Source organism: Bison bison, unplaced genomic scaffold, assembly GCF_000754665.1.
Source record: "Bison bison bison isolate TAMUID 2011002044 unplaced genomic scaffold, Bison_UMD1.0 scf7180017864367, whole genome shotgun sequence".
Taxonomy (NCBI): Eukaryota; Metazoa; Chordata; class Mammalia; order Artiodactyla; family Bovidae; genus Bison; species Bison bison.
In genome coordinates, this window is record NW_011494939.1 from 5,519,240 (window position 1) to 5,544,161 (window position 24,922).

Here is a 24,922-nt window from a genome sequence, read left to right on the forward strand (position 1 = left end):
AGCCTTACCACATCCTCTGGATGCCCCACTACAATCCATTCTCCATGGGCAGAATGACTTTTTCAAAACACAAAGCTGACCATCTTGCTTAGTCCTAAAGGACAGAATCTAAGCCTCCAGATATGGCTGACAAAGCAGGCTCTTTACCAACTGGCTTTCTAGCAACTCTTAGCCTCCGCTGTCAATGCCCCTTCTATACCCTGGGATCTGAGCAGGTGTGTCTGCTCAGTTACATTGGTGTCCATTATGAACACGCATGACTACTGTCATGCCTTCTGTACTTGTCTGCTCAGTTCTGGCATCTTCTCCTCTGCAAAGCCTACCCTCCCCTTCTCCACTAACACCCAAAAGAAAGGGGACTCTTTCATCACCTTATTTTGTGCCTATTTGTCAGTATGTCTTTCCTAACTGTAAGCTTGTTGAGGATACAGATTATTGTCCTTTTCTTTTATATTCCCAGTGCCCCCAGAAGCTTCTGCACAGGCAGCTGACATATAATAAGCACTTAATAAATGTTACTAAGTGAAAAAAAAAAAATCGATTGTCAAACAGTAACTGGCACTGTATTTTTTTTAAAAAATCTTGTCCTTAAAAAAAAAAACTTCAATTATTTCAAAGATTTTCAAATAAGAGCATGTATAAGAATTACCTGCAGGGCTTGTTAAAATGGACTGAGGGGCCCCACCTCTCAAGTCATGATTCAGTAGGTCTCTGGTGGGGCTGAGAGTCTGCAGTGATGTTGCTGATGTGCTGCTAATCAGGGGACCGGAATCTGAGAACCAGTAAATTAATCAAACCACTCCAATCTGGTTTGAGGGCTTAAATGGAAGTCAATTGAATAAAAGTCAGCCTCAGAGACCTCAAGGGCAGGTCATGGAAGATGAGCATTAACACTGAGGGCCAGTTCCAAAGACAAGCCTCGGGGAACTACTCAAGGGCAGAGAAGCAATGAAAGGCAGCTTTATGTTAAGGCCTCTTTCTTTCTAGAGGGAGTCAGCTCTCTAGAGAGTTACATGAGTAAAAAGAGGTTGGAAGAATAAAGTTCAAGGAATCTCAACAGACATATGATTGAATAATGGTTTTAAATATGAACAGTGCAGAAAATATGAACTGTTCACCAACAATGGGATTTTGTTTAAAATCCACAACACATGAAATTTACGTGCTTAAAATAGGCAATGTTGCTATCCCTGCCCTTAGGAACAAACATGTCCCTAACATAAAGTCCCAGTGAAAGCAAAACTCCCGTGAAAGTTCTTCTCCCACAATTTAAGGTGCATGCCTAGGAGGCAGTTCCGGTACAGCTCTGCCCCCCAACTGCCATAATCCTCTCTGCTAAATAGCCTGGCCCAGCAGGGGCAGAAGGCCGGTACCTCTGTCAGATCACTGTGGGGAAGGATGGCCAGGTCAGGCCTCAGGCAGCAGCAGTTCAGCACAGAGTTGTATCTGAGGGACACAAAAAGACCCAGAGTCAGGGGCATGGTTGGGGTAGAGCCTGGTGACTTGGGCTGCCTTGCGTCTCCCACGGTCAAGAGGAAAGCATGACAGAAACCAAACATTCCTTGCCTTTCTTCATCAAATTCCTTCCCAAAGAGGATGTTGTCTCTCAGAGTGGCATTGAGGATCCAGGCCTGCTGGGCCACATAAGCGAAGGTTCCATTGACTGCAATGCTGCCCTCTAGAAGTGTCATCTAGGGAAACAGACACCATCCAATGGCATCACAATGCAAAGCCATCACCCTGAGTCAACAGAACCCCCCACATTCCACAAGGGAGTTGACAGTCTAGTTGGTTTCCTTGGATGCTTTTGGAATCCAAATCCAGCTCTCACATTTGTTCCACAGCAGTCAAGAAAATCAAAGTTCTCCTTGCTTATGTGTGATGGGAGCCCAGCATAATCCATGACTTGAATGAACGAATATTTCATTCAGCAACTCATAAGCTACTTTATCATCCTTTCTTCCTAACTGCAAACTGTTCTAATTAAAGGAACCCAAGCAGAAGGCCCTTTTGCAGAATTCCCCTGGGGAGGATGCTACAAGGATTTAGAGCTAGTCCCTGCCTCAAGATGAGGGCAGGCCAACTCATCTACAGAATTAATCCAGGCTGTTGGCTAGGTCAGCTGCTTTTGTAAAATGAGGACCGGGGGTGGGGTGGGGGTGGAATTCCAGTTAGACATCAACTAGCATTTTTCACTTTCATGCACTGGAGAAGGAAATGGTAACCCACTCCAGTATTCTTGCCTGGAGAATCCCAGGGACGGCAGCCTGGTGGGCTGCCATCTATGGGGTCACACAGAGTTGGACACAACTGACGTGACTTAGGAGCAGCAGCATTATAGAGTATTTACATAATGGTAACAGACCCTCCACTCCAATGTGAAGAGATTACACAATAAGCCGTGAGCTTTGAATTATGTTTTCAGTTGCAGGGATTGACACGAATCAATTTATCACTTTACTCTCTTTCAGGGTTCCTTTCAAAGGGACTAACAATAGATGCTTGTCTTGGGTTATGAATGCTATAGCTTGAAACGGTTTCATTAACCAATCTGCACATACAAGCTTGTCCTCTCAAACACAGTAACGCACAGCAGACACACACAAGACTGTAACATACTGCCAACTGCCCACAAACAGGTAAGCACTCTCACAGATAATGCATTCAGAGTGTTCAGAAACCTGGAGGGTCTACTGTGGAAATCCAGCTCTTCCAGCTGCTACAGTACAAACACCCCACACTGCAGACCACCAATAAGGAGTTAAACTCTAAAGAAGCAGGGCTGACAAGTAGCCCCTGCCTCTCTGTCAGGATCTGATCCAGAAGCAAAGACCCGTTCAGTTTTCAATTTAACTGCTGCCCACCAACCCTCCCTTTCAGTCCACCTGTGTCTCTCATCACTGGCCCTGAAATTTGGCTGATCAGAAATTACGTAGGAGGTTTTTGGCTCTTAGCAAACCCCAGTGGCTGAGCCCAACCTCTGCACAGTCTCATAAGCCAGAAGGGGTGGGGGTGGGGAGCTGTCCCTCCCGACGATTTGGATGCAGCTTTCCTCAGACCACCCTGAACACCTTTGCTCCACCAACTGTGACGATGACGCCGAACAAGACAAAATAACCCATAGACTAGATGCTACATGAAAATCATCCCCAATCCCTTCTCCCATTTGTTTAATTTCCTCAACATGGATAAATGACTCAGAGGACCTTATCCATCAGCAGGAATAATCTTACACTTATCCTCATCTCAATCATCTAAGCCAAGCTCGTTTAATCCAAATTTAGAAGCACATGGGGTTTTGCTTTATTCTCCTGATTATTTGGTTCTAAAACATAGTAGAAGATAATCTGTCTTAGTTGGATGATCCCCACTTGAAATGCTGACTTCTGGGCCCTCTGAACACTATTCCCTCACTGCCTTGGGCTGTGCTAGTGTGTCTAGAAGGCCTAGCACCCCAACCAAACCATGAACTCCTCGAGGGCATAATTCTTTTAATGGTTAGCTTGAAAATGGAGTAGGTCTTTGTTTCTAGATCAAATCCTGAAGGCCCTTTCCCTGACAGGGAGGTTGGTGAGGCTGGTCCATTTGCTGGCAGTCTGCAGTTTGTCAGTCTCTGACCTCTGACATTCCCTAGCACACTGTCTGGCACACCTGTGGCACTCAGTAAACACGTGCTGAATAAAAGAAGGCATGAGGAACAAGTGACTCCAGCTGGGTATCAGTGGGTCATTCACCAGGCGCCCACTGAATCCCATCCCAGATACAATGCTGTTGTTAAGGGGTAGGAGTAGAGGGGGTGGGGCGGGGAGTGGCAGGAGCATGATACAGACCAAGGGTCCTTTTGTTTCCACCTTTCCTGACTCTCTTCAGGAAATAAGCTTATTTTTCCTGAGACTCTTACTAAATAAGCAGAATCCAGAGAAAGAAGCAGAAAATGCCCAGGACAATAACAAAATCTTACCTGGCCTAAAATGGATGAAATGAGAGAAGTTTTTCCACTTCCCACACTGCCACAGATTCCAACCAGTTTACCCTGGACAAAGCACATGCGAGAGGAAGGTCATTAAAGGATACTGACCATTCATGTCAAGGACTTTAGATTTCTTTGAGGAAAAAAACATTAATGACAGTCCATCACTATGGGAACTGTCATCCTGAGGACCCAGCAAGTCACTTACCTTTGTTCTCCCTCATCAGCCAACCACGTCATAGGGTTTCTGTGGGGATGCACTGAGGTAATAGATGTGTAAGCCTTTTAGAAAATTTAAATATGCCATAGGTCCCACATCACTTTTAGAAAGGCCCAAACCTTTCCCTACTTTGTTGGCAACCCATGCTTTTTGATAACTTGTTTGTTTTTATTGATGGTTTTAAAAGAGAGGACAGGACTCCTGAAAATCATTTTATTTTCATTTTATTTTATATGATTTTTTCCTCAGGGTCTATAAATCATTTTCAATAAAAACTACGCACAATGTGCACTGTTGTTTCCATTTTTCTACAAAACATTCCCAAGAATCTGGGGGCATATTTTTACCATCAATCTGACATGAAAGTAGAAAACCAAGCCTGTGATTAACTGAATATCCCCAGGGAAAATGATGAGTTCTCCATGGGCAGTATTAAGTTTTCAAGAACAGACAGATGATTTTAACAGGGACGCTTGTTCAGCAGCACTCTATCGCCTCAAGCCTGGCATGGAGGAAGGGGATGGAGAGTGGTCGTGTGGAAAGAACATGGATTCTAGAGGCAGACAGGTCTTATAAAAGTATTCTTGACAAAGTTTTTGACATGGTCCAGGGGGCTGAGAGATTACAAACCAGTGGTTACAAAGAGACCAAGCCACAGGCTTAGACTCTGCTCTGGTCAGTCAGGTTAACACAAAGAAAACTCTGTTCTGACGACTACATGGTGGCTAAAGAAGATGTCAGCAGTGAAGCATGTGCCTGGGACACAGAAGACATCTGGCAAATGTTAACCTCCCTCCTCTTCCCTAAAGAGAGGGGCTGGGGGGAATAGCTAAAGGTCTGTCATGTGAACATGGACTGTAAAGGGCAGAAGGAGGGTCAACAGATAGAAAGGAAAAGAATAAACTTTACCTGATTACAAGAAATAATCCTCTAATAGAGTTGACTAGCAATGTAATAGAGTTGCCTCAAGATAACTGTTATTAAATAAGAAGCCTGCTGTTAAAAGGTAACTGAAGTCCAAAAACTGACTCGCACGCCCTCCAATGATGAGCCATGCTAGTTGTTTCACGTGGTCTCATCCATTTCCCTCTTGTCTGTAACTTCCAACAGCTACGAGCTTTTTGTTTCCCTTTAGTACAGCTCTGGATCTGTATAACATGCCTCTCTGTACAGTCCAGCTCTCACCACCATATGTGACCACTGGGACTACTATAGCCTTGACTATACCTTTGTCGACAGAGTGATGTCTCAGCTTTTCAACACACTGTCTAGGTTTGTCATTGCTTTCCTGCCAAGAAGCAATTGTCTTCTGATTTGATGGCTGCAGTCACCTTCCACAATGATTTTGGAGCCCAAGCAAAGGAAATTGGTCACTACTTCCACCTTTTCCGCTTCTATTTGCCACACGCAGGTCAGGAAGCAACAGTTAGAACTGGACATGGAACAACAGACTGGTTCCAAATAGGAAAAGGAGTACGTCAAGGCTGTATAGTGTCACCCTGCTTATTTAACTTATATGCAGAGTACATCATGAGAAAAGCTGGGCTGGAAGAAGCACAAGCTGGAATCAAGATTGCTGGGAGAAATATCAATCACCTCAGATATGCAGATGACACCACCCTTATGGCAGAAAGTGAAGAGGAACTAAAAAGCCTCTTGATGAAAGTGAAAGAGGAGAGTGAAAAAGTTGGCTTAAAGCTCAACATTCAGAAAACTAAGATCATGGCATCTGGTCCCATCACTTCATGGCAAATAGATGGGGAAACAGTGGAAACAGTGGCAGACTTTATTTTTGGGGGCTCCAAAATTACTGCAAATGGTGACTGCAGCCATGAAATTAAAAGATGCTTACTCCTTGGAAGGAAAGTTATGACCAACCTAGATAGCATATTCAAAAGCAGAGATATTACTTTGCCAACAAAGGTCCGTCTAGTCAAGGCTATGGTTTTTCCAGCAGTCATGTATGAATGTGAGAGTTGGACTGTGAAGAAAGCTGAGCGCCGAAAAATTGATGCCTTTGAACTGTGGTGTTGGAGAAGACTCTTGAGAGTCCCTTGGACTGCAAGGAGATCCAACCAGTCCATTCTAAAGGAGATCAGTCCTGGGTGTTCTTTGGAAGGAATGATACTAAAGCTGAGTTGACTCATTGGAAAAGACTCTGATGCTGGGAGGGATTTGGGGCTGGAGGAGAAGGGGACGACAGAGGATGAGATGGCTGGATGGCATCACCGACTCAATGGATGTGAGTTTGAGTGAACTCCAGGAGTTGGTGATGGACAGGGAGGCCTGGCGTGGTGCGATTCATGGGGTCACAAAGAGTCAGACACGACTGAGCAACTGAACTGAATGGGGTAGATCCCATGATCTCAGTTTTTTTTTAATATTTAGTCTTAAGCAGGCTCTTTCACTCTCCTCCTTCACCCTTATCAAGAGGTTCTTTAGTTCCTCTTCGCTGTCTGCCATTAGAGTGGTATCCTCTGCATATCTTAGGTTGTTGATGTTTCTCCCGCCTGTTTTGGTTCCTGCTTGTAACTGTAAAGAAGGCAGAATGCCAAAGAACTGAGGCCTTCGAACTGTGGTGTTGCAGAAGACTCCTGAAAGTCCCTTGGATAGCAAGGAGATCAAACCAGGTCAATCTTAAGGGAGATCAACCCTGAATATTCACTGGAAGGACTGAAGCTGAAACTCCAGTATTATGGTCATCTGATGCAAATAGATGACTCACTGGAAAAGTCCCTGATGCTGGGAAACATTGTGGACAGAAGAGGGTGTCAGAGAATGAGATGGCTGGATGGCATCGCCAATGCAATGAACATGAACTTGAGCAAACTCCGGGAGATGGTGAGGGATAGGAAGGCCTGGCGTGCTGCAATCCATGGGGTCGCAAAAGTCAGACACGACTGGGTGACTGAACAACAACAACAACATGCCTCACACCACATTAGAACCCCTGAAGACTACTTCCAGTGAGGTAGATGAACATTCCTTACCACCTCTGTCACCACCACCTTGGTCCAGAAAACTAATGCTTTTCCTTGGTTCTCCTGGCTTCACTCCTTGTTTTCCTACACTCTTCTGAATCCAGAAGCTAGAATGATTCTCTGCATCTGTAAGTCAGATCACATCACTCTTGTCCTCCAATCCCTCTAGTGGCTTTTCTATCCATTCAGAGTAAAGGAGAAGTCATTATGAAGGCTCTGGCACTCCAATCCTCTCTGCTTTCAGTACCCTCCCCTCTCTCCCATGCTCACTCTGCTCCTGTGAAAGCACAATTAACATACTCAGGGCTTTTGTGCTTCTTTTCCCTCTGCCTGAATGCTCTTCTTCCCCCATGTATTCTCATGGCTCATTCCTTCAAGTCTTTGGTCAAATACAGGCATACCTTGCACATACTGCAGGTCTGGTTCCAGATTATTTCAGTAAAGCAAATATCACAATAAACGTTCTGGTTTCCCAGTGTTTGTATTAGTTATCTTTACTTTATACTGAAGCCTATATAGTGTGCAATTACATTGTGTCTAAGAAAAAACACTGTATCTATTTTAATGTAAATACTTTATATTTAGCCTATATAGTGTGCAACTACATTGTGTCTAAGAAAAAACACTGTATCTATTTTAATGTAAATACTTTATACTTTAGCCTATATAGTGTGCAATTACATTGTGTCTAAGAAAAAACACTGTATCTATTTTAATGTAAAAATATTGCTAAAAAATGCTAACCATCATCTGAGTCTTTAATGAATCGTAATCTTCTCTGATGGAGGGTTTGAAATATTTCTAGAATTACCAAAACATAACAGAAATATGAAGTAAGCAAATGCTGTTGGGAAAAAAACGTCTACAGGCTTGCTTGATGCAGGGTTGCCAGAAGCCTTCAATTTGTAAAAAAAAAAAAAAAAAAAAGGCATCATGTCTGTTATTACTTTTTTTTTTTGGCTGTGCCCTGAGGAATGCGGAATCTTAGTTTGAGGCCTTCCCTCAAGTAGTCTATTTAAACTGCAGTGACACCTGCTCTCTGTCCGTCAAGCCCTTCATCCCCTTTTCTTTGTAGCCCCTTTACCTGTTTACTATCTGCCTTTGCTCAGAAGAAGGCAAAATCCAGGATGGCAGGGATTTTGGTTTCTGCTGCTCTGTAACAGTGCCTGACAGACAGATGGCACTCAAAATGGCTGTGGAGACTTAGAGAACGAATTTATGATCACCACGGGGGAAGGGTGGGGGGAAAGGATAGTTAGGGAGTTTGGGATGGACATGTATACACTGCTATACTTAAAATGGATAACCAACAAGGACCTACTGTATAGCACAAGGAACTCTGCTCAGTGTTACGTGGCAGCCTGGATAGGAGGGGAGCTTGGGGGAGAATGGATATATGTATATGTATGGCTGAGTCCCTTTGCTGTTCACCTGAAACTTTACAACATTGTTAATTGGCTGTACCCCAATACAAAACAAAAAGTTTAAAGACAAATGGCTGTGGAGTGAGCAGATATATATACCCCTTGGATTTTCTGGATGCTGCAGCCCTCAGCACGCTGCTGGGCCCCAGTCATGTTCGGTAGGTTAAGCCTTGAAGCTGGAGTGCCTGGTAGTCACTCCCTATAGGGAGATTTCTGACAGACTCTAGTCCTGGGCTGTAACATCATATACCATAATGGCCTTTGCTTTCAGTAAGAAATAAAGTTACAATAGAATTGCTGATGACAGCACCACTGGGAGTACCTATTATACGCCAGGTTCTGTGCTATGCATAGCCCAGCACTAATGAGCAGCTCACACAGAGTTATAATAAGAAATCATTATTATAGCTCACACATAATATAACAATCAAATCTACTCTGGGCAAGATTGTGGAAAACCCACTTGAATGCTTCATTTCCTTGTTTACAAAATGAGTATCTCATGAGAGCATTTCTATTATTTATTTCTACTGTTATTCATTTCTAGTGTTAAATTCCTAAGAATCCCTTCTAGAGTGGACCTGGCCAGGTTGGCTCTTTAATGCAAAATCACTCCCAGCCATGAAGCACTTTGCCGAAACGACGGTAGCAGCCCCCTCTCCCCAGAGGACAGCCGGGAGACAGTTACCTCTTCGATCTCTAAGTCGATGTTGTAGAGCGTCCTCTGCAGGCGGAGGCTCCCCAGGTGGATGTGCTTGCCCTCTTCCTCCTCAGGGCTGGGCCGCTCGTCACTGTCCAGGAGGAGGTGACCCTTCTGCTCTGCCAGCACCGCCTGATGCTCAGTGCGCTGCAGCTGCCTCACCTTCTCTTTCTTGCCCCTGGCAGCCCTCTTGTCTTTTTTCGTTTTGGGGGTCAGCTTGGGTGAGTTCTGGATACTGGAGTGGGAGGAGTCCCATGCCAAGGTGGCATTTTTCATCTCTATCGTGAGGTGAGGGCTGGCTGGTTTTTTCTTTATCATGTGAACCTCTTCCATTAGAAACAAACTCTGATAGGAGTTGTGAGAGAGGTGCAAAGATGAGACACTGGATCAAGACCAGGGAGACAAGCCTAGGGCGTACACTCACGTAGCAAAACACATCAGGCTATACAGTGGAAGGAAGCTGAAGGGCAAAAGGTAGCTCATTAGTGTAGCCCAGCCTCAGGCCCATGGAGAGGTCACGGGAATGTGGGGACACCTTGGGAGGGACAGGGGCCTCCTCAATCAGCCCACACTCTATGTTACCAGTTAAATGCTAAACTCCTCTTTCCTTTTCCACCACTCTCAAGAGGACCAGGGGATATTTAACTGACTGGTCTGCAGCCCTCTGTTCTCATTCAGGAGCTGCTGAGTGGTAGGCAGTAAAATGTAAGCAGGAAAACCAAAGGGCACATTGCTCTCCTGCTCTGACTCTTGTCACTCTGCCATCCAGACCACTCCTGCAGGGCCCCCAAGCCTGGGCACTTTCCTCAGGTACCCCATGGCACATGGCACAGGGATAGGCTGAACTGAGCTGATGACCAGGCCTAACTCTCTCCGGTTAGAAAGGAGTACCTAAGGTTTGATCGACAGCAGAGCACATCTTCTCACCAACAAGTTCTCATGTCTTCCAAGTCCTACCTTGGAACTTGTGAGAATTCAAACAAAGGGCTTGCATGAAAGGGAAGGGTATCTCCCTCAGACACCCAGCTGAGAAGAAAGCAAGACTTTTCCCTCCCACCTATTCCCCAGCCCCACTGAGGCATGTCAGGGGAAGAAAAGAGGAATGCTTGAAAAGCTAAATGTCTTGGAAATTACACCGGAAACACTGACCATAATAAACCTCTGCCCAGAACCAACATGGGCCCATGACTTTGAACTCACTTCTGACACGTCCCTTAACTAAGTGATCTTTTCTACAGGATGCTATACCAGTTGGATTCCAAATATGATTAAACAATGTTTTTTTAAACATTAGAAAGTCTTTAGAAAAAAGATAACTTTTAGTGGCAGGACTCTTTCCTTAGTCACTTTGTTACCAAGAACCCCTAACTATTTTAAAAGCCCTTTCAAGTTTGCAGCTGCTATTAAGTGTACCACATAATCCCATCGCCTGAGAGCAAGCTCCTTCTCCTAAATCCTAAACTTGGTCTTTCCACTCCTAAACTGCCACATCTCCTACCCGCTCCCAATCCTCCATCTTCCCAGAAGTGTCATGTTTCTAAATCTGGATAATCTTTGCTCTTGGTCATCCTTTCAAAACAGAGTAGTTTAAAGTTTAGTTTTCTGAAAAGAGCCATTGGCTTCATTTGTTCAGAGCCTTCCTGAGAAGACTGGGCTGAGAATAACATGCCAAATATTCTGCCCACCTTCACAGACTGGACCACATACTGACAGAATTCCCGTCATTTCTCTCACCTGAAGAGTTACTAAAAGGATCTCCTAGGGCTTATGTACTATAAAAACTATGTTAGTGCCTCTGACTTGCACAGCTTGTCCACATTTTCCTCTCCCACAGGCTCCCCACAGCCTCGTACTCCTCCCAGGAGGATTTCAGCCTCAGTCGCTCTGCCCAGACACTCTGAGGCATACAAGGGCCCCACGCACCTGAATTCGTATCTACATGGATTTGCACCTGCCAGGCAAGAATCTTAGAGGTACATAAACCATAAACCTCAGCTTCACCAGAGGACGATGACCATCCAAACACTACTCTCAGTCACTGAAACAATCAAATTGGAGTGTATCTGTTGAGCAGAAGAGGGGACCACTCATAGAGTTGCCAGATAAAATACAGGACACCTAGCTAAATTCTGATTCAGGATAAACAATGACTAACCTTTTAGTCTAAGTACATCTCATGTAGTTATTAACTGGGTGTCTTATGTTTTTATTGGCTAAACCTGGCAACACTACAGTGGTGACTGTCTTAACAGAAAAGTTATAAGGTGGCTTCTCACTGCCTTTCTATAAATTATCATGCTCCTAGAAGTAGAGGTGGGGGAGGAGGAGAAGACTGACAAAAGGAACTAGCCAGAATGCGACTCATTCTCATGGGGTATATAGCAGAGCTGTGGGTGGTTTTGCTTCTATTATTAACTCTGAAACTTCCTGGGTAGAGGAAGGATCTATAGTGTGAAAAGCCATCTGCTAACATAAGTTCTCACTAGTAAGTGAAAAGAGAGCTCTCAAGAAACAATAGGAGTGAACAAATCTACACTATAAATTCCTATCCCTTCATCCAAAATGTCACCAAAGCCATTCACTAAAGAAGACTGAGAAACAATTAATGGTCTAATTAATGGGACTAATTAATGGTCAAAACATCTGCCTTAGAGGTGAACATTCTGATTATTACAGATAATTTCAACTGATCTATTTTTAAGTTAAAGCTGTTCAATATATTTTCAAATCTTGATTAATATATTTTCTTAGTGTAAAAATTTTTATTTGGTTAGTTTCTAGCTCTTCTATTTCTCTGCTGAGACTATGTTTTCATTTCTAAGGTCTTTTTCTGATAATTCCAACATTTGGGTCATCTCAGTGTTTTCGACTTTCTTGGTTCTTTGTATGTAGAGAAATTTTGGATTGTATCCTGGGTATTTTGAATATTACACTATGAGACTCTAGGTCCTGGTTTTGAATCCTATCAAAAATGTTGTGTTTTTGTTTTAGGAGGAAATTAATCCATTTAGGATCAATTCTGGTCTGCTTCCTATGGGTTGTTAAAAACAACAGGCCTCAAATAGTCACTGATGTTAAGCCCCAAACTAGGACTTAACTACAGTTTCAGCTCTCCCAGCAATGGAATATTAAACCAGTCAATCAGGAATCACCTGATCAGCACTAGCTAGGAAACATGCCTGAGAGACCCCTGCTGCTGCTTCTGCTAAGTCGCTTCAGTCGTGTCCGACTCTGTGTGACCTCATAGACGGCAGTCTCCTCCATCCTTGGGGTTCTCCAGGCAAGAATGCTGGAGTGGGTTGCCATTTCCTTCTCCAATGCATGAAAGTGAAAAGTGAAAGTGAAGTCGCTCAGTCGTGTCTGACTCTTTGCAACCCCATGGACTGCAGCCTACCAGTTTCCTCCATCCATGAGAGTTTCCAGGCAAGAGTACTGGAGTGGGTTGCCATTGTCTTCTCCAGAGAGACCCCTATTTTCCCCTAAAGGAAAGTAACCTTGCAATAACCAATGCAGTTTTCTGCCTAGGAAAACATCCTTGTTCCCAGTCCCTTCTGCCTGTAAATCCTTTCATTCTGTATAGCTCCTCAGAGCTTTTCTCTTTACTAGATTGCATGCTGCCCAATTCATGAATCACTGAATAAATCCAATTAAGATTTTTTCAATTAAAAAAAAATCTGCCTTCGTCAAAGCTAGACATTGTGGGTTCTGCAAAATAAAGCTCTGATTACGATTAAACCATTTCTTTTCACGCGGCTCTGGAATTTGGCCTTCTAGAAACCAGGTTGGGGTGATGGAGGGTTGGGCCTGGGGGGCACATTCTTGAGGACTACCTTTCTTGACCAACAAGGCTGAGAACCTTACTTTTGTATTGCTCTCAGCAGCCAAGAAGGATTAGCAGGGGCTACTCTCAGCAGTGGCTTTGTCAACAGCCACTTTGCCAACAGCTGGGACTCCAGCCACACAGGTGCTGTTTCTTTTTGTTTTCGTTTTTTTAAGTATTAACCACTTCCAAATATCTACCTCCCTCCACCCTCCCAAATATATCTACTTCTTGTATCATGTATTTGTGTTATTCTGAAAGCACAAAGAACATAGTCAAGGCATGATCAACTAATCCCTTGCAAGGGAAAAAAAAAATCCTTACTTCACTTCTCAGTATGGTCTAGCTTTATACTATTCCCATGTCACTGCATTTCCTGTACCATGAATGACCAACATACAGGACAGAAAAAAGAATCAAAAAGAGTTTATGACCACCAGCATTTTGGTAAAGGTAGATGTAGATTAAGGTGAGAAAAAGCTGACAGTCTCCTGATCATTCTAATTGCCTAGGTTTGAATCACTTAAAAGCCCAGTAAATTATAACAAATACCTGTGTTAAGTCCAGACAAAAGAGACTAGCTCTGAAGGGGAACAATGAAATTTTGGGAGCCAAGAACTACATAGGCTGTCTATAAAAGGTAAAAAGTCATATTTCTATGGAAAGGTCCTCTGAGTCTTTCACTAACTTGATTCTTACCAACTTGCCAAAAGGCTAAAGGTGAAAAACGTCAAGTGTAGCCAGCCCATGTGGCCCACTGGAATAAAGGCAGCAGTTAATTTTGCCATGGACAGCTCCTGACATGGAGGGGCGAAGGGAGCCACTTACCTTAAATCTGTCAACAGCCACAGATGCTTCTGAGAGGGATTTTACTGAAAACGGTGTAACTTTCAAAGCAAAAGTCATGGAATTGAAGACAGTTACCACTGTGAAAGCCTGAAAATAGGAAAAGAGGAGAAATTGAGCCTGATGAGGCTCTGTGACTAAAGTAACACAACATCATCAATTTCCTCTCAGGTTTAAGGAGGGCTACAGCTTGACTGTCAAATGTTGGTATGAGTCAGATATATTTCCAATATATTTTTTAAAGATAGAATTTTTATGAGACCTCCAATTAAAATTCTCAGTGAATTTAAATCAATTGATGATCTGTATTTCAGAATTAAACCCAAAGCTGAGTTGACTAAAAACAAGCCGTACATTATCTATGCACTGGGGCTAAATCTTCATTCTTCCACTTGGATTAACTGCATGGGTGAAAAATCCAAATCTAGTAATAAGAGGACCAGAGCATCTCTACATGTGGTGTTTCTAAAATGTCTCCAAGCTCACTGACCTGTGCTGCTGTTAGATCAAAGCCAAGGGTCATGTGAACAGAGAAGGTCACCACGCTGGCGATCACCATCACAATAGGAGCCACGCCAACAGTGATGCTCTGAAAGTACCCAGCTTTTTCCAACATCCGACGTTCATCCTCTCGGATTTCTAAGGAAAAAAAGCAAGACAGTTTCTAAAAAGCAAGTCGAAAGAAACTATGTGATACTGCTTGCTGCTGCTGCTAAGTCACTTCAGTCATGTCTGACTCTGTGCAACCCCATAGACGGCAGCCCACCAGGCTCCCCCGTCCCTGGGATTCTCCAGGCAAGGATACTGCTTATCTGTCACCAAACACGATTTGGTAGGTCTTTGGCCACCATGGGTTTTAAAACGACCCTATGATGCAAAAACTAGGTCAATATGACCATCAATTATAATTTAATCATGAAAGCTGGTATGCAAGCCTGAGGTTTGAAATGGATCAAGTCATAGGAATGAATCTAACATCACCTTCTGCCTTGGTCTGATTCTTTTTGCAAATTTCTTATGTTCAGAAGGAATGAACACATTAACCATGTCTGCTATTGGCAGTTATGTTTGCTTACCTGGTTGTTGTTCATTTCTAGCTTAAGTACTTATAGGAAAGACTATACAACAATAATGGAGAATTAAAAAGGAACTAAGATTTACTAGGGTGCCTACTGTATGTTGGAGCTAGGAAAGAGGCTTTCACACAACAAAGCAGTAAGGATGACTGAAAGAAGATGAATGAGATAAAATACAATTTTTGTAGGCAGAATGACTTTTCTTAACTATCTACAAAACTAACAACCTTATTAACAGAGTAACCATGGAGTTTAAAAGACCACAGAGTAGGAAGTATGACAATAAAGCAGTGAAGTATTTTCAAAACATTTTCAAACACAAAGCAATGCTTTTGAGAGGCTACACACTGACCTTAAAGGCATTACCACTGTCCCAAACACTGAGAAATATATTAAGAGCCAGCTCTCAAGCCATACTTTTAAAAATTTCATTTCATTGCTTTAACATTTATCACATAACTTACCAAAGTCTATAATGAGCAAGAATGCTCTTTTCAAGCTAATACACACGGGTAAAGATACCAAAGTCAGGAGCTGAAGGATGAGTGGAATCTCAGAAAGAAGATTAGAAAACTGAGAAAATCAGAATTTGAGAGCCAGAAGGGACCATCAGTGGTGACCCTGCCACAACAGGCTTGGCAGACATCCTGTTAGCATCCAACTGCTACATTCTATTGGCAACAAACTCACTAGTTAAAGAAGGGGCCCGATCCATTGCTGGAACTTCTGAGTGGTCACTTCCTTCTGATGACCACTCATAATTAAAGTTAATGGAATGTCCCTGAAGGTTTACTCAACAAATCAAGCAGTGAAAATAAAACAGCTTCCTTAATCTGAACACTGTATTTCTTCTGTTCAACTCAAAATTGCACCAACTTTTTAATTGGAACATATTCAGGTTAGCTTACTATGAGATTATGGTTGATGAACAGGCATTTCTATTATATTTAAATTAAGTTTAACTGTAACTATGTCTTCTCATTTGAACTCTAAAGTGCCTTTAAATATATTTTTTCTTAAATTTCACTTTTTAAGGCCCAAGATTTCAACTTTTGTTAAGATCTTTAGGAATGCCCAGCTAAGGTGTTAATTATTCCTCCAAACTTTGTGGCATTTACATACAACATGCTTATGTCTGCACTGAATTTATGGATCAGAGTAGGGCCAGGCACTGAAAACCTTGTGACTCAACACAAATCAATTATTTGAAAAGAAACCAAACTTAGTAACTACTGAGCGAGCGGAAGAGTGAGGCCCAGAGTCCAGCTGTCCTAAACCCCAGCCCAGCTCCTCTCCCAGCACCACCCCCAGGTTCTTACACCTGCCTACTTGTATTGCACACATACCCACAGCGTGGGGGGCAGGGGGTAGAAGTGGAGCTCTCAGCAGCCACTTGTTATTGTTTTCTGTGATGGCCTCATGTCCAGACCAGAAAATCACAGGCAGGGTGACAGTATAGATAGGGGGCTTTGAAACTGAATCAATTACTCATAACCAGCTGAGTTATCTTGGGAAAAGTCAGGTCTCAGTTTCCTCATTTACAAGGCAAGGTCATGAGTGACAGTCTCTAAGATCCCTATCTACGTAATGCTATAGGATATTACAACAACATATGATATTCTGATCCTACGACATTAGGATTCACAGTAGCTAATGTGCTCAGAAAGCAAAGAAGCCAATATACATATACCAAGGTTTTAAACTCACTTTGTACACTCTGAGAGAATGCTTTGACCCAGGCATACATTTTAATAAATTTAATATAGGTGAGGACTTCATTCATCTTCTGGACACGGTCATCTGTAATGGTCACACATTTTCTCCTGAAATACGCAGTGATCCGTGATACAAACATCTGAAAGGAAAAGCAATGTCATGCCAAATCAGAGCTTATTCATAATTAAGAACTGTCTACTCTTTCTGGGAAGTAAATCCACTTAAGATTATTATAAAAGTGAGCATCCTGTAGTTGTACTGCCTTTTTAAAAAAAATTATTTATTTACTTATTTGGCTGCACTGAGTCTTATCTGTGGCATGTGGAATCCTTAGTTGTGGCATGTGGGATCAAGTTCCCTAACCAGGAATCAAACCTGGGCCCCCTGCACTGGGAGCACAGAGTCTTAGCCACTGGATCACCAGGGGAGCCCCTGTACTGTGTTTTAATAAAAGTGGTCTCTTAAATGATAATAGTACTTGACTCATTCCTTTGGAAGGAAGTTAAGGCAAGTATCAGAGAAGGCAATGGCACCCCACTCCAGTAATCTTGCCTGGCAAATCCCATGGACGGAGGAGCCTGGAAGGCTGTAGTCCATGGGGTCGCTGAGGGTCGGACACGACTGAGCGACTTCACTTTCACTTTTCACTTTCATGCACTGGAGAAGGAAATGGCAACCCACTCCAGTGTTCTTGCCTGGAGAATCCCAGGGACGGGGGAGCCTGGTGGGCTGCCGTCTATGGGGTCGCACAGAGTCGGACACGACTGAAGTGACTTAGCAGTAGCAGTAAGGCAAGTATTTGCCCTCAGAGCAATCACGGATATCGAGGCTACCAAAGGGAAGCAGGAGAGCTATATCAGTTAGCATCTGCTTGAAATGGAGTGACTCAACCGTTCCTGTATTACCTGGGGGCAGAGTTCACCTGGTGACCTTCTCCTCACTCACACTCTCTTTTTAAATCTCATGTAGGAGCTACTGCCTTTATTCTAATGACATCCGACTTCCTCTGAAGTCAAAATTTTGCCTGTGTGGACTGTACACTGTTTAGCTCTTTCCAGACATTTCCAAACCAGGTACCTGCTTAAAGAACTTTCCAATCAAAGATGTGATACCTCAGTGGTGTCAACTATATAAAGCCCAACAGAAGTAATTCTTCTGCGGAGAAGTTGCCAAAATACAGTAAAAAGGCTTACTCACCATTGCAGGATAAAAGAGGATAAAAACAGCTGATCCCAGGAAGCCTGTTGGTCCCAGAATAATTACATTATAAACCATGCCCAATATGGCAATAACAGGTCCTCCAGCCAGCAAGCTGCCAACAGCAGCTGCCTCAAACATCCTCTGCCCGTCGTTTGAGCACAGGTTGATGAGCTACGAGACACAAACAGTGGTGAGTGGACACTGCAAGGACACAGATGCTGGCTCAGCAGGAAGGTAAAGGTCAGAGCAGGGACTCAAGGGAAGGAAAAAGCCCAGGCTGGGAGCTCTCTCTCTGCCCTGAAGCCATCACCCCTCACTCACCTCACCCACAGACTTTTCCTTAATGTTCTTCAGCTTAAGGATCTTCTTAAACGCCATGGTTAGGATGGCTCCCCGCAAGCGTACCCCAGTTCGGTAATTCAACGCCCATGTCAGTGCGAGTGACCAAGAACGCACAATTTCTGTCAGGAGGAGGCCCAGGACTAGCAGCAAGCTGTACTGGAGGTTAGACTCTGTGTCCTGGGTGTACTCCAGGAGGTGTTTCACCACGAAGGCCTACAGGGAGAAACACACACTGCTGTCAGCATCTCCACCGCACCCACACACTACACCGCAGTTTTATGTTAAGTTAGAAAGAGAAGGCATCTCCACTGTACAGTGACAAGTGCCTAAGCAGAGAAAGACCTTCTTGGAGGACCAATTACTGCTGATGGCCCACCCTCGGCAATTTATGCAGGGCATTTTGCAGGAAGCAGGTCTAATTTGAAACTTTTCTTCCTTTGGATACCATTGAAACTGATACTCTTTCTAATGTAACATAAACCTGTCCATGAGCTGAAATTCATTCTCAACACACTGATCATTAAAAAGTATATATTTGACCTTATTCCAGTATCTCCACACAATGATACATTTCTTTACATGAAGTTAAGACCTTTCTTTTTTTTGGATCGTTTCAAACGTGCTTATTTGATAAAAAGGAACAGTGTACCTACAGTTGGACTGGGGAAGAGTGAGAAGTGCATTTGCAAAACATTCCTGAAAATAAACATCAGCAGTTTAATAGTACAGAAGAGAGCAAACAAAGCAGACTATCCACAATCCAGAGCCCCTCCCACGGGCCCTCCCCCATGCCCCAATCCCTCCCAAAAACAAAAACATGTTACCTCAGGTAGCACATGTCTAACACCACCTGCAGGGAGGGAAGGCAGCAGCCCCCAGAACCACCGAGTGCCACCTCCAGCTCTGAGGTCCTGCAACGCCGGAGCACACACTCACACAAGGCACATTCAGCAACAGGATTAAATACCAGGAAGTGGGAGGTCATGTACTTTTATTGAAAATGAAAAAAAAAAAAGTACCATCTTCAAAGAGCATCTCACAGACACTGTACAACAGGAGGAGCATTGCGGTAACATACATGGGAACATACAGAGTTGAGTTATACAGGGCTAGCCAGCCAACAGGTCGGCTGGCCGTGACTGTTGTTTTTTAACTACACACAGTGGAAATACAGCATTGAACCGAGATCTGTTTCCAAAGTCCGGAGGAGCACATCAAGCTGACAGCACTTAATCGGTTAGGGCTCCTGAAGTTGCAGTGAGTCTGCAATAGAGGAGATTCTCCAGGAATAAAGACCTCGCTGCTAAGGAAAGAGAGTTAAAAAACAAAACAAAACTGAAAACTCCCCAAAGGGGTGACTCTTGCTTAAAATCACTGGTGCTATTGGGTCACTAGGCTGTGAGGAGTGACCTCTGCTCAGGACGGAATACAAAAATCTAGGCCTCAAGGAAAAACGGGTGGCATCCTTCAGAGTCTTTTCGAGTCCTTACAGCTAAAGTCGATCTTGCCAAAAATGAAACAAAACAAACCACAGCAAAAAAAAAGTCAAACCAATTCCCCTCCCTAAAGGGAGAAAACAAAATTAAGGAGAAACCCATCCACCATCTACCCCAATCTTTATAGCAAAGGGTACTGAAGCTGGAAACCAGCTTGACTGACAGACCAAAATGGAGGCCAGATGCAATTGTCCTGAAGCAGCTAATGCTGAATTCCAGACTCTCTCTGGGTGAGTCGTTATTTCTTTTTTTTTCTAAGAGGAAATTAATACCAGATGTTGACTAGATCCTAAGAGATCCCCACCAATCAGATTTCCGTCAAGTCTCAGTAAACAATCTGATCAAGTAAATAGGAGATTTCAGATGCCAAGAACTGTGTATCCCATCGCTCCCCTCCCTTGGATTTTTAGGTTTTATATCCACTGCTTGGGTCACCACTGCACACAGCTGGGTTGCTGGATTACTAGCAAGAAGGTTGGCTTCTTTTCCAGTACGCAATCCGAAATGTGGAACTGAGTCACTGAGTGGCAGGGTCAGAACCCCATTTTCCTCACGTGAAGCGACTCAGTAAGATGGCGGTGCGGTAAAGCATTTTCTCACACACCTCGGCACTGACGGAGCCGTCTCCAAAGGAAGGCGTGAAAGGACAGCAGGTTGTAGTTTGGGGTTCCTTCCTTCCCATACCTTTATTGTGCCACTTTCAGCACCAGGCAATAGCATTAGGACCTCCCAGAGGGGAGGAGAAGGGGGAAGGTAAAAGACAAAATGAATGCTTACACTATATAAAACTTTCAAAGGGGAGGGAAGAGAGGAAACAGCAGATTAAAGACTTTTCAACACACACAGCGTTTTTAAAAAACAATTACATTTCAAACCATTTTGTATGGAACAAAGGAAATAAAAAGGTTCTCATGAAAAAACCAACCAAAATTTCATCTTAAAAGGTTACAGATTTATCATTTAAATTTAAACAAACTGGGAGAAAACTCGAGATTGTCAGCATAGCTGTCTGGCTGTCCATTCCCAGTGAATAAACATTACCTTACCTGAACTCTTGGCGAGAGATTCTGCCCAGCTTGACTCTCTCATTCTGACCGCAGAATACAGCCATCCTGAAAATTCTAAAGAACAGCTTCTGTCACTGGTTCCACTACAGAGACACTCCCCCCAAATCCAGATCCTGACAGCACCAAGCAAGCTGCAGCTGGAGAGAGGTTGGAAGGGCGGGAAACTTACCTCTCTAGAGGCTTTTCACTGTCCTTTCCCGCAAAGGCCCGTGAGCAGAGTTAGCATTCACCAAGAGATTGCACTGCAGGAGGAAGCCGTCTCTTGCAAATCTACAGGGCGGATGCTAATTCTTTACACATAAATCATAAGTCAGGCCTGGTCTTCTAAAACTGTTTTAATCCAAGAAGGCCACAAATCATCTCTGCAAGTTTAGCAATTTGGCCACTCATCAGAGATCAGGATCATATCCTTATAGATTTTGGTTCTCCATTAACACTATGGTGACCCTTAGACGCCATGTGCAGAGTGCTGGTCCACTGGTGTGACTGAAACCCATCTTGATCATTAATGTCCAGCCCTGGCCAGCCAGCAGTTAAAAAAATGAAACAACACACATTCACTTGATTGTGTTTCATTAGCTCTGCATATGGCTACCAAGGTTCAGTGAGGCCGGAGGGGAGATTTAAAAAAAAAAAAATATATATATATATATGGTATCTGGGGACTCAGTTCTTACGTAGATTTCTGTAAGAACAGATGAAGACAGTTTGAAAGCCCTGACATATTAGAAAATGTGCAAAAATCGAAAATGGATATTCTTCCAGAGGATTTAAATCCACAGATGGAAGGTATGCTCACTGCTAATAGTAATCTCAAACTCAATTCTTCAGTTTTCAATTAAAAAGAAATTCGTTAGAACTGGAGCTCTGAAAAACAGAAATTTTCATTGCTTACAATCTGAAATCTTTTTTTGTCAATGAGATACTGGATGAAACCACTGCTTTCTTGATCGTTCCAGGGAAAAAGTCTCCTGAAATAACACAGGCCTTAAGGTGTTCTTCATAAAGAGAGTGAAGAAAAGGAAAAGCGTGCTGCTGTTTTCCTATTGAAGGAAGGCTCTCTGCTTTCCCTGGCGTTGAGGACACTTTACTAGAGATTAGTAGTCCAGTGCACGGTGCCTTAAAAGAGAGCTGAAAGAATATGCAGGTGCTCAAGGGAGTGAATGTAAGGCCCCCAAGCTGAACAAGCATAGTAACTGTTCTTCCCAAGTGAAAAATTAAAATCCCAACAATATGGAATTTTGGGGGGGAGGTGGGAGAGCCAATGAAATTCTAGCATTGACCAAACAGAATCAAGGAAGCCTGTATACTGTGCTACCCAGCTGAAAGAATTCTTCAAAAGATCAGAGCAGCCACCAGCCCTGTAGTGAAACAATGACAGAAGCTCTTCTTGGGGGAAGCTGGTCCTATGAAAACGTTTGCCATTTTGGTCAGTGACATAATATTCAGGTACATGGTCCCTCTTACTTAAAAACTTATACCAAAGTGTGTTAGTTGGTCAATTAATAAGAAACCCAATACCAGAAAAGGAGTGTTCTCTGCTTCAGAAAAGAGATCAAAACTTTTTTAAGACATCAAACATTAAAAACAAAAAACAAATGAACAAACAACAACAAAAAAAGAACATAACAGAAAAACTGCAAATTAGTTTTACCTAATTACCATGCATCTTAGGCCCATACTTACCAAAACCATGAACCTCCAGCTTACCCACACATGGAAAATGCACAGAATAAGGAGTACTACTGCTCCGATGCCTCAAGGCAAATATGTAGAAAATAGATTTAATCAAAATCTCAAGTGTAAGGGCAGCACAGTGGGTGTAAGAAACAGGTGTCCAGAGAACAGTGTGGTGGTCACTCTTCTCCCCTACTCTGCTTCAGCAACACTAGGAAAACCAGGGCTGCCATCCCGACACCTGCCACACAGCTTACACTATAAACCAAAACTGAAAATGGACTTCAGGTTAGACTCTAAAAATCTCAACAGTCCTCCAGCTTCTTGAGGGCTCCTTTGCCACAGAACTGGCAAACACGTGACAACTCTGCCTCCAGACCTTCGCTGTGTCACCAGCACCAACTCAACAGCCTATGCCATACAACGCCACTCACAGCACAGCAAGACACACCTCCCGAACCAGGACTATTGTTTCATGTCAACACACACCACAGCAGCATGGTCCTGTACAGAAACGGAATCACTCAGCTTCACCCCCACCCCAGGGAAGCAAGCCAATTCCGCTTCTTCTCTGGTAACACGGCCCCCTCATCCTTCCAGTTTTCACAAACCACTATTCACCCAATATCAGTTGTTTCCTGGCAACAGACCTGGAGGCATCTCTAAGGTTGCTAACTAGCCCAAAAGTGAGCACAACCCCTGAAACAGAATAAGAATGTTAGAGCTGGCCATGGCTGGGCCCCTGGAGACTGTCAGAAAGGATGGTTAGGACTTACTGGTCCACTGAAGCCCGCCAGCTGTGTGATCATCAGGCACACGATGGAGAGGATGAGCCTGGTGCGGCAGAAGGTCCACACAACCCTCCGGAGGGAAGCAGCGTCGGGCCCAACTTCATTCAGCTCTTCTTGCCACAGTCTCTCTAGTCTTAACAAGGGCACATATCCTCCGTTACACATCTTTCCAGGGAATACGCACACCCCAGCCTCCCTGCTGCCACCACTCGCACCAGTCTCTCCTTTAAAGTTATGTACAGAGTCTTCACCTTCTGGGGAAAAAAGACCCTTCCTGGCAACCACATATTTACCCTGTATAGGCAGCCTCTCAGGATTCAGAAAATGATGAGAACCAAAGTCTTTCCTTCCACCCACAAAAATTATCCCTGAATAGAATCTGTCTTTCTCAAGGGTCCCCAACCCTTGCTGAAGGATCCTCTGGTAAAGTGTAAAGTTGTAAACTAGATTTTAATCATGACAATCGGCTACCACAAAAATGTACTCTGTCACAAGGCAGCAACATAATCTCCCTGCAGACTCAGGAAGAGAAGCGGGGCTGAGAGAGAGAGAGAAAGCCCGTAGTTAAAACAGGATTCAAGGTAAAATAGGAGATAAAGCAGAAGAGCAAAGAGAAAGTCACCCCCAGGCTACCCTCCCTCTATAGCATGGCTCAAATCCTAAAAGGACTCAGAGTTCTGAATGTGGCACTGCCAGACCCACACTCCTAGCTCAGGCCCTACATATCCAGTCTGTGGGAAATGAGGGTGGACCAGAGACGCCTACCTTCTGCAGTTCACCTCGGAAGACTCATACTTGGACAAAGACCACACATCCTCCATTAAGAGCTCCCCCTTCTTGTGGGCTTTGCAAGCCAGAGGAGAAAGCCAAGAAAAAGTCATACAGGAGAAGAGCCCAGCATTGTCCACTGGGTGCTGGTGTCTGAGGAGAGAAAACCCAAAGCACAAAATTGTCAACGCACATGGAAAGGCCAGCCAACACTTAAAATACGCTGTTTAGTTAGTATACAGCACTCTTAACAATGGAAACAGTGAGAGACTTTATTTTTGGGGCTCCAAAATCACTGCAGTTGGTGACTGAAGCCATGAAATTAAAAGATGAGCTGCTCCTTGGAAGAAAAGCTATGACCAACCTAGTTCAGTTCAGTCGCTCAGTCGTGTCCGACTCTTTGCGACCCCATGAATCGCAGCACACCAGGCCTCCCTGTCCATCACCAGCTCCCGGAGTTCACCCAGACTCACGTCCATCAAGTCAGTGATGCCATCCAGCCATCTCATCCTCTGCCATCCCCTTCTCCTCCTGCCCCCAATCCCTCCCAGCATCAGTCTTTTCCAATGAGTCAACTCTTCCCATGAGGTGGCCAAAGTACTGGAGTTTCAGCTTCAGCATCATTCCTTCCAAAGAAATCCCAGGGCTGATCTCCTTCAGAATGGACTGGTTGGATCTCCTTGCAGTCCAAGGGACTCTCAAGAGTCTTCTCCAACACCACAGTTCAAAAGCATCAATTCTTCGGCGCTCAGCCTTCTTCACAGTCCAACTCTCACATCCATACATGACCACAGGAAAAACCATAGCCTTGACTAGACGAACCTTTGT

At 43.8% G+C, this 24,922-nt stretch overlaps 1 protein-coding gene across 5 annotated transcripts in view; it reads right to left on the reverse strand.

Moving 5' to 3' along the window:
• ABCC5 (ATP-binding cassette, sub-family C (CFTR/MRP), member 5) overlaps positions 1-24,922 on the reverse strand; it is an 81,702-nt gene that overhangs the window by 34,517 nt on the left and 22,263 nt on the right. For 3 of the 5 annotated variants that reach the window (XM_010855676.1, XM_010855678.1, XM_010855677.1), the window contains exons 4-14: positions 24,092-24,247; positions 23,312-23,459; positions 18,275-18,508; positions 17,951-18,124; positions 16,745-16,892; positions 14,452-14,600; positions 13,944-14,051; positions 9,284-9,640; positions 3,962-4,033; positions 1,567-1,691; positions 1,374-1,446 (exon numbers count right to left, since the gene is read on the reverse strand). In XM_010855676.1, the coding sequence (XP_010853978.1) occupies positions 1,374-1,446; positions 1,567-1,691; positions 3,962-4,033; positions 9,284-9,640; positions 13,944-14,051; positions 14,452-14,600; positions 16,745-16,892; positions 17,951-18,124; positions 18,275-18,508; positions 23,312-23,459; positions 24,092-24,247 (1,744 nt within the window). Of the gene's footprint in view, positions 1-1,373; positions 1,447-1,566; positions 1,692-3,961; positions 4,034-9,283; positions 9,641-13,943; positions 14,052-14,451; positions 14,601-16,744; positions 16,893-17,950; positions 18,125-18,274; positions 18,509-19,119; positions 19,215-19,269; positions 20,913-23,311; positions 23,460-24,091; positions 24,248-24,922 lie in introns of those variants that run through there. The other 2 variants (XM_010855679.1, XM_010855680.1) reach the window with 2 other exon arrangements.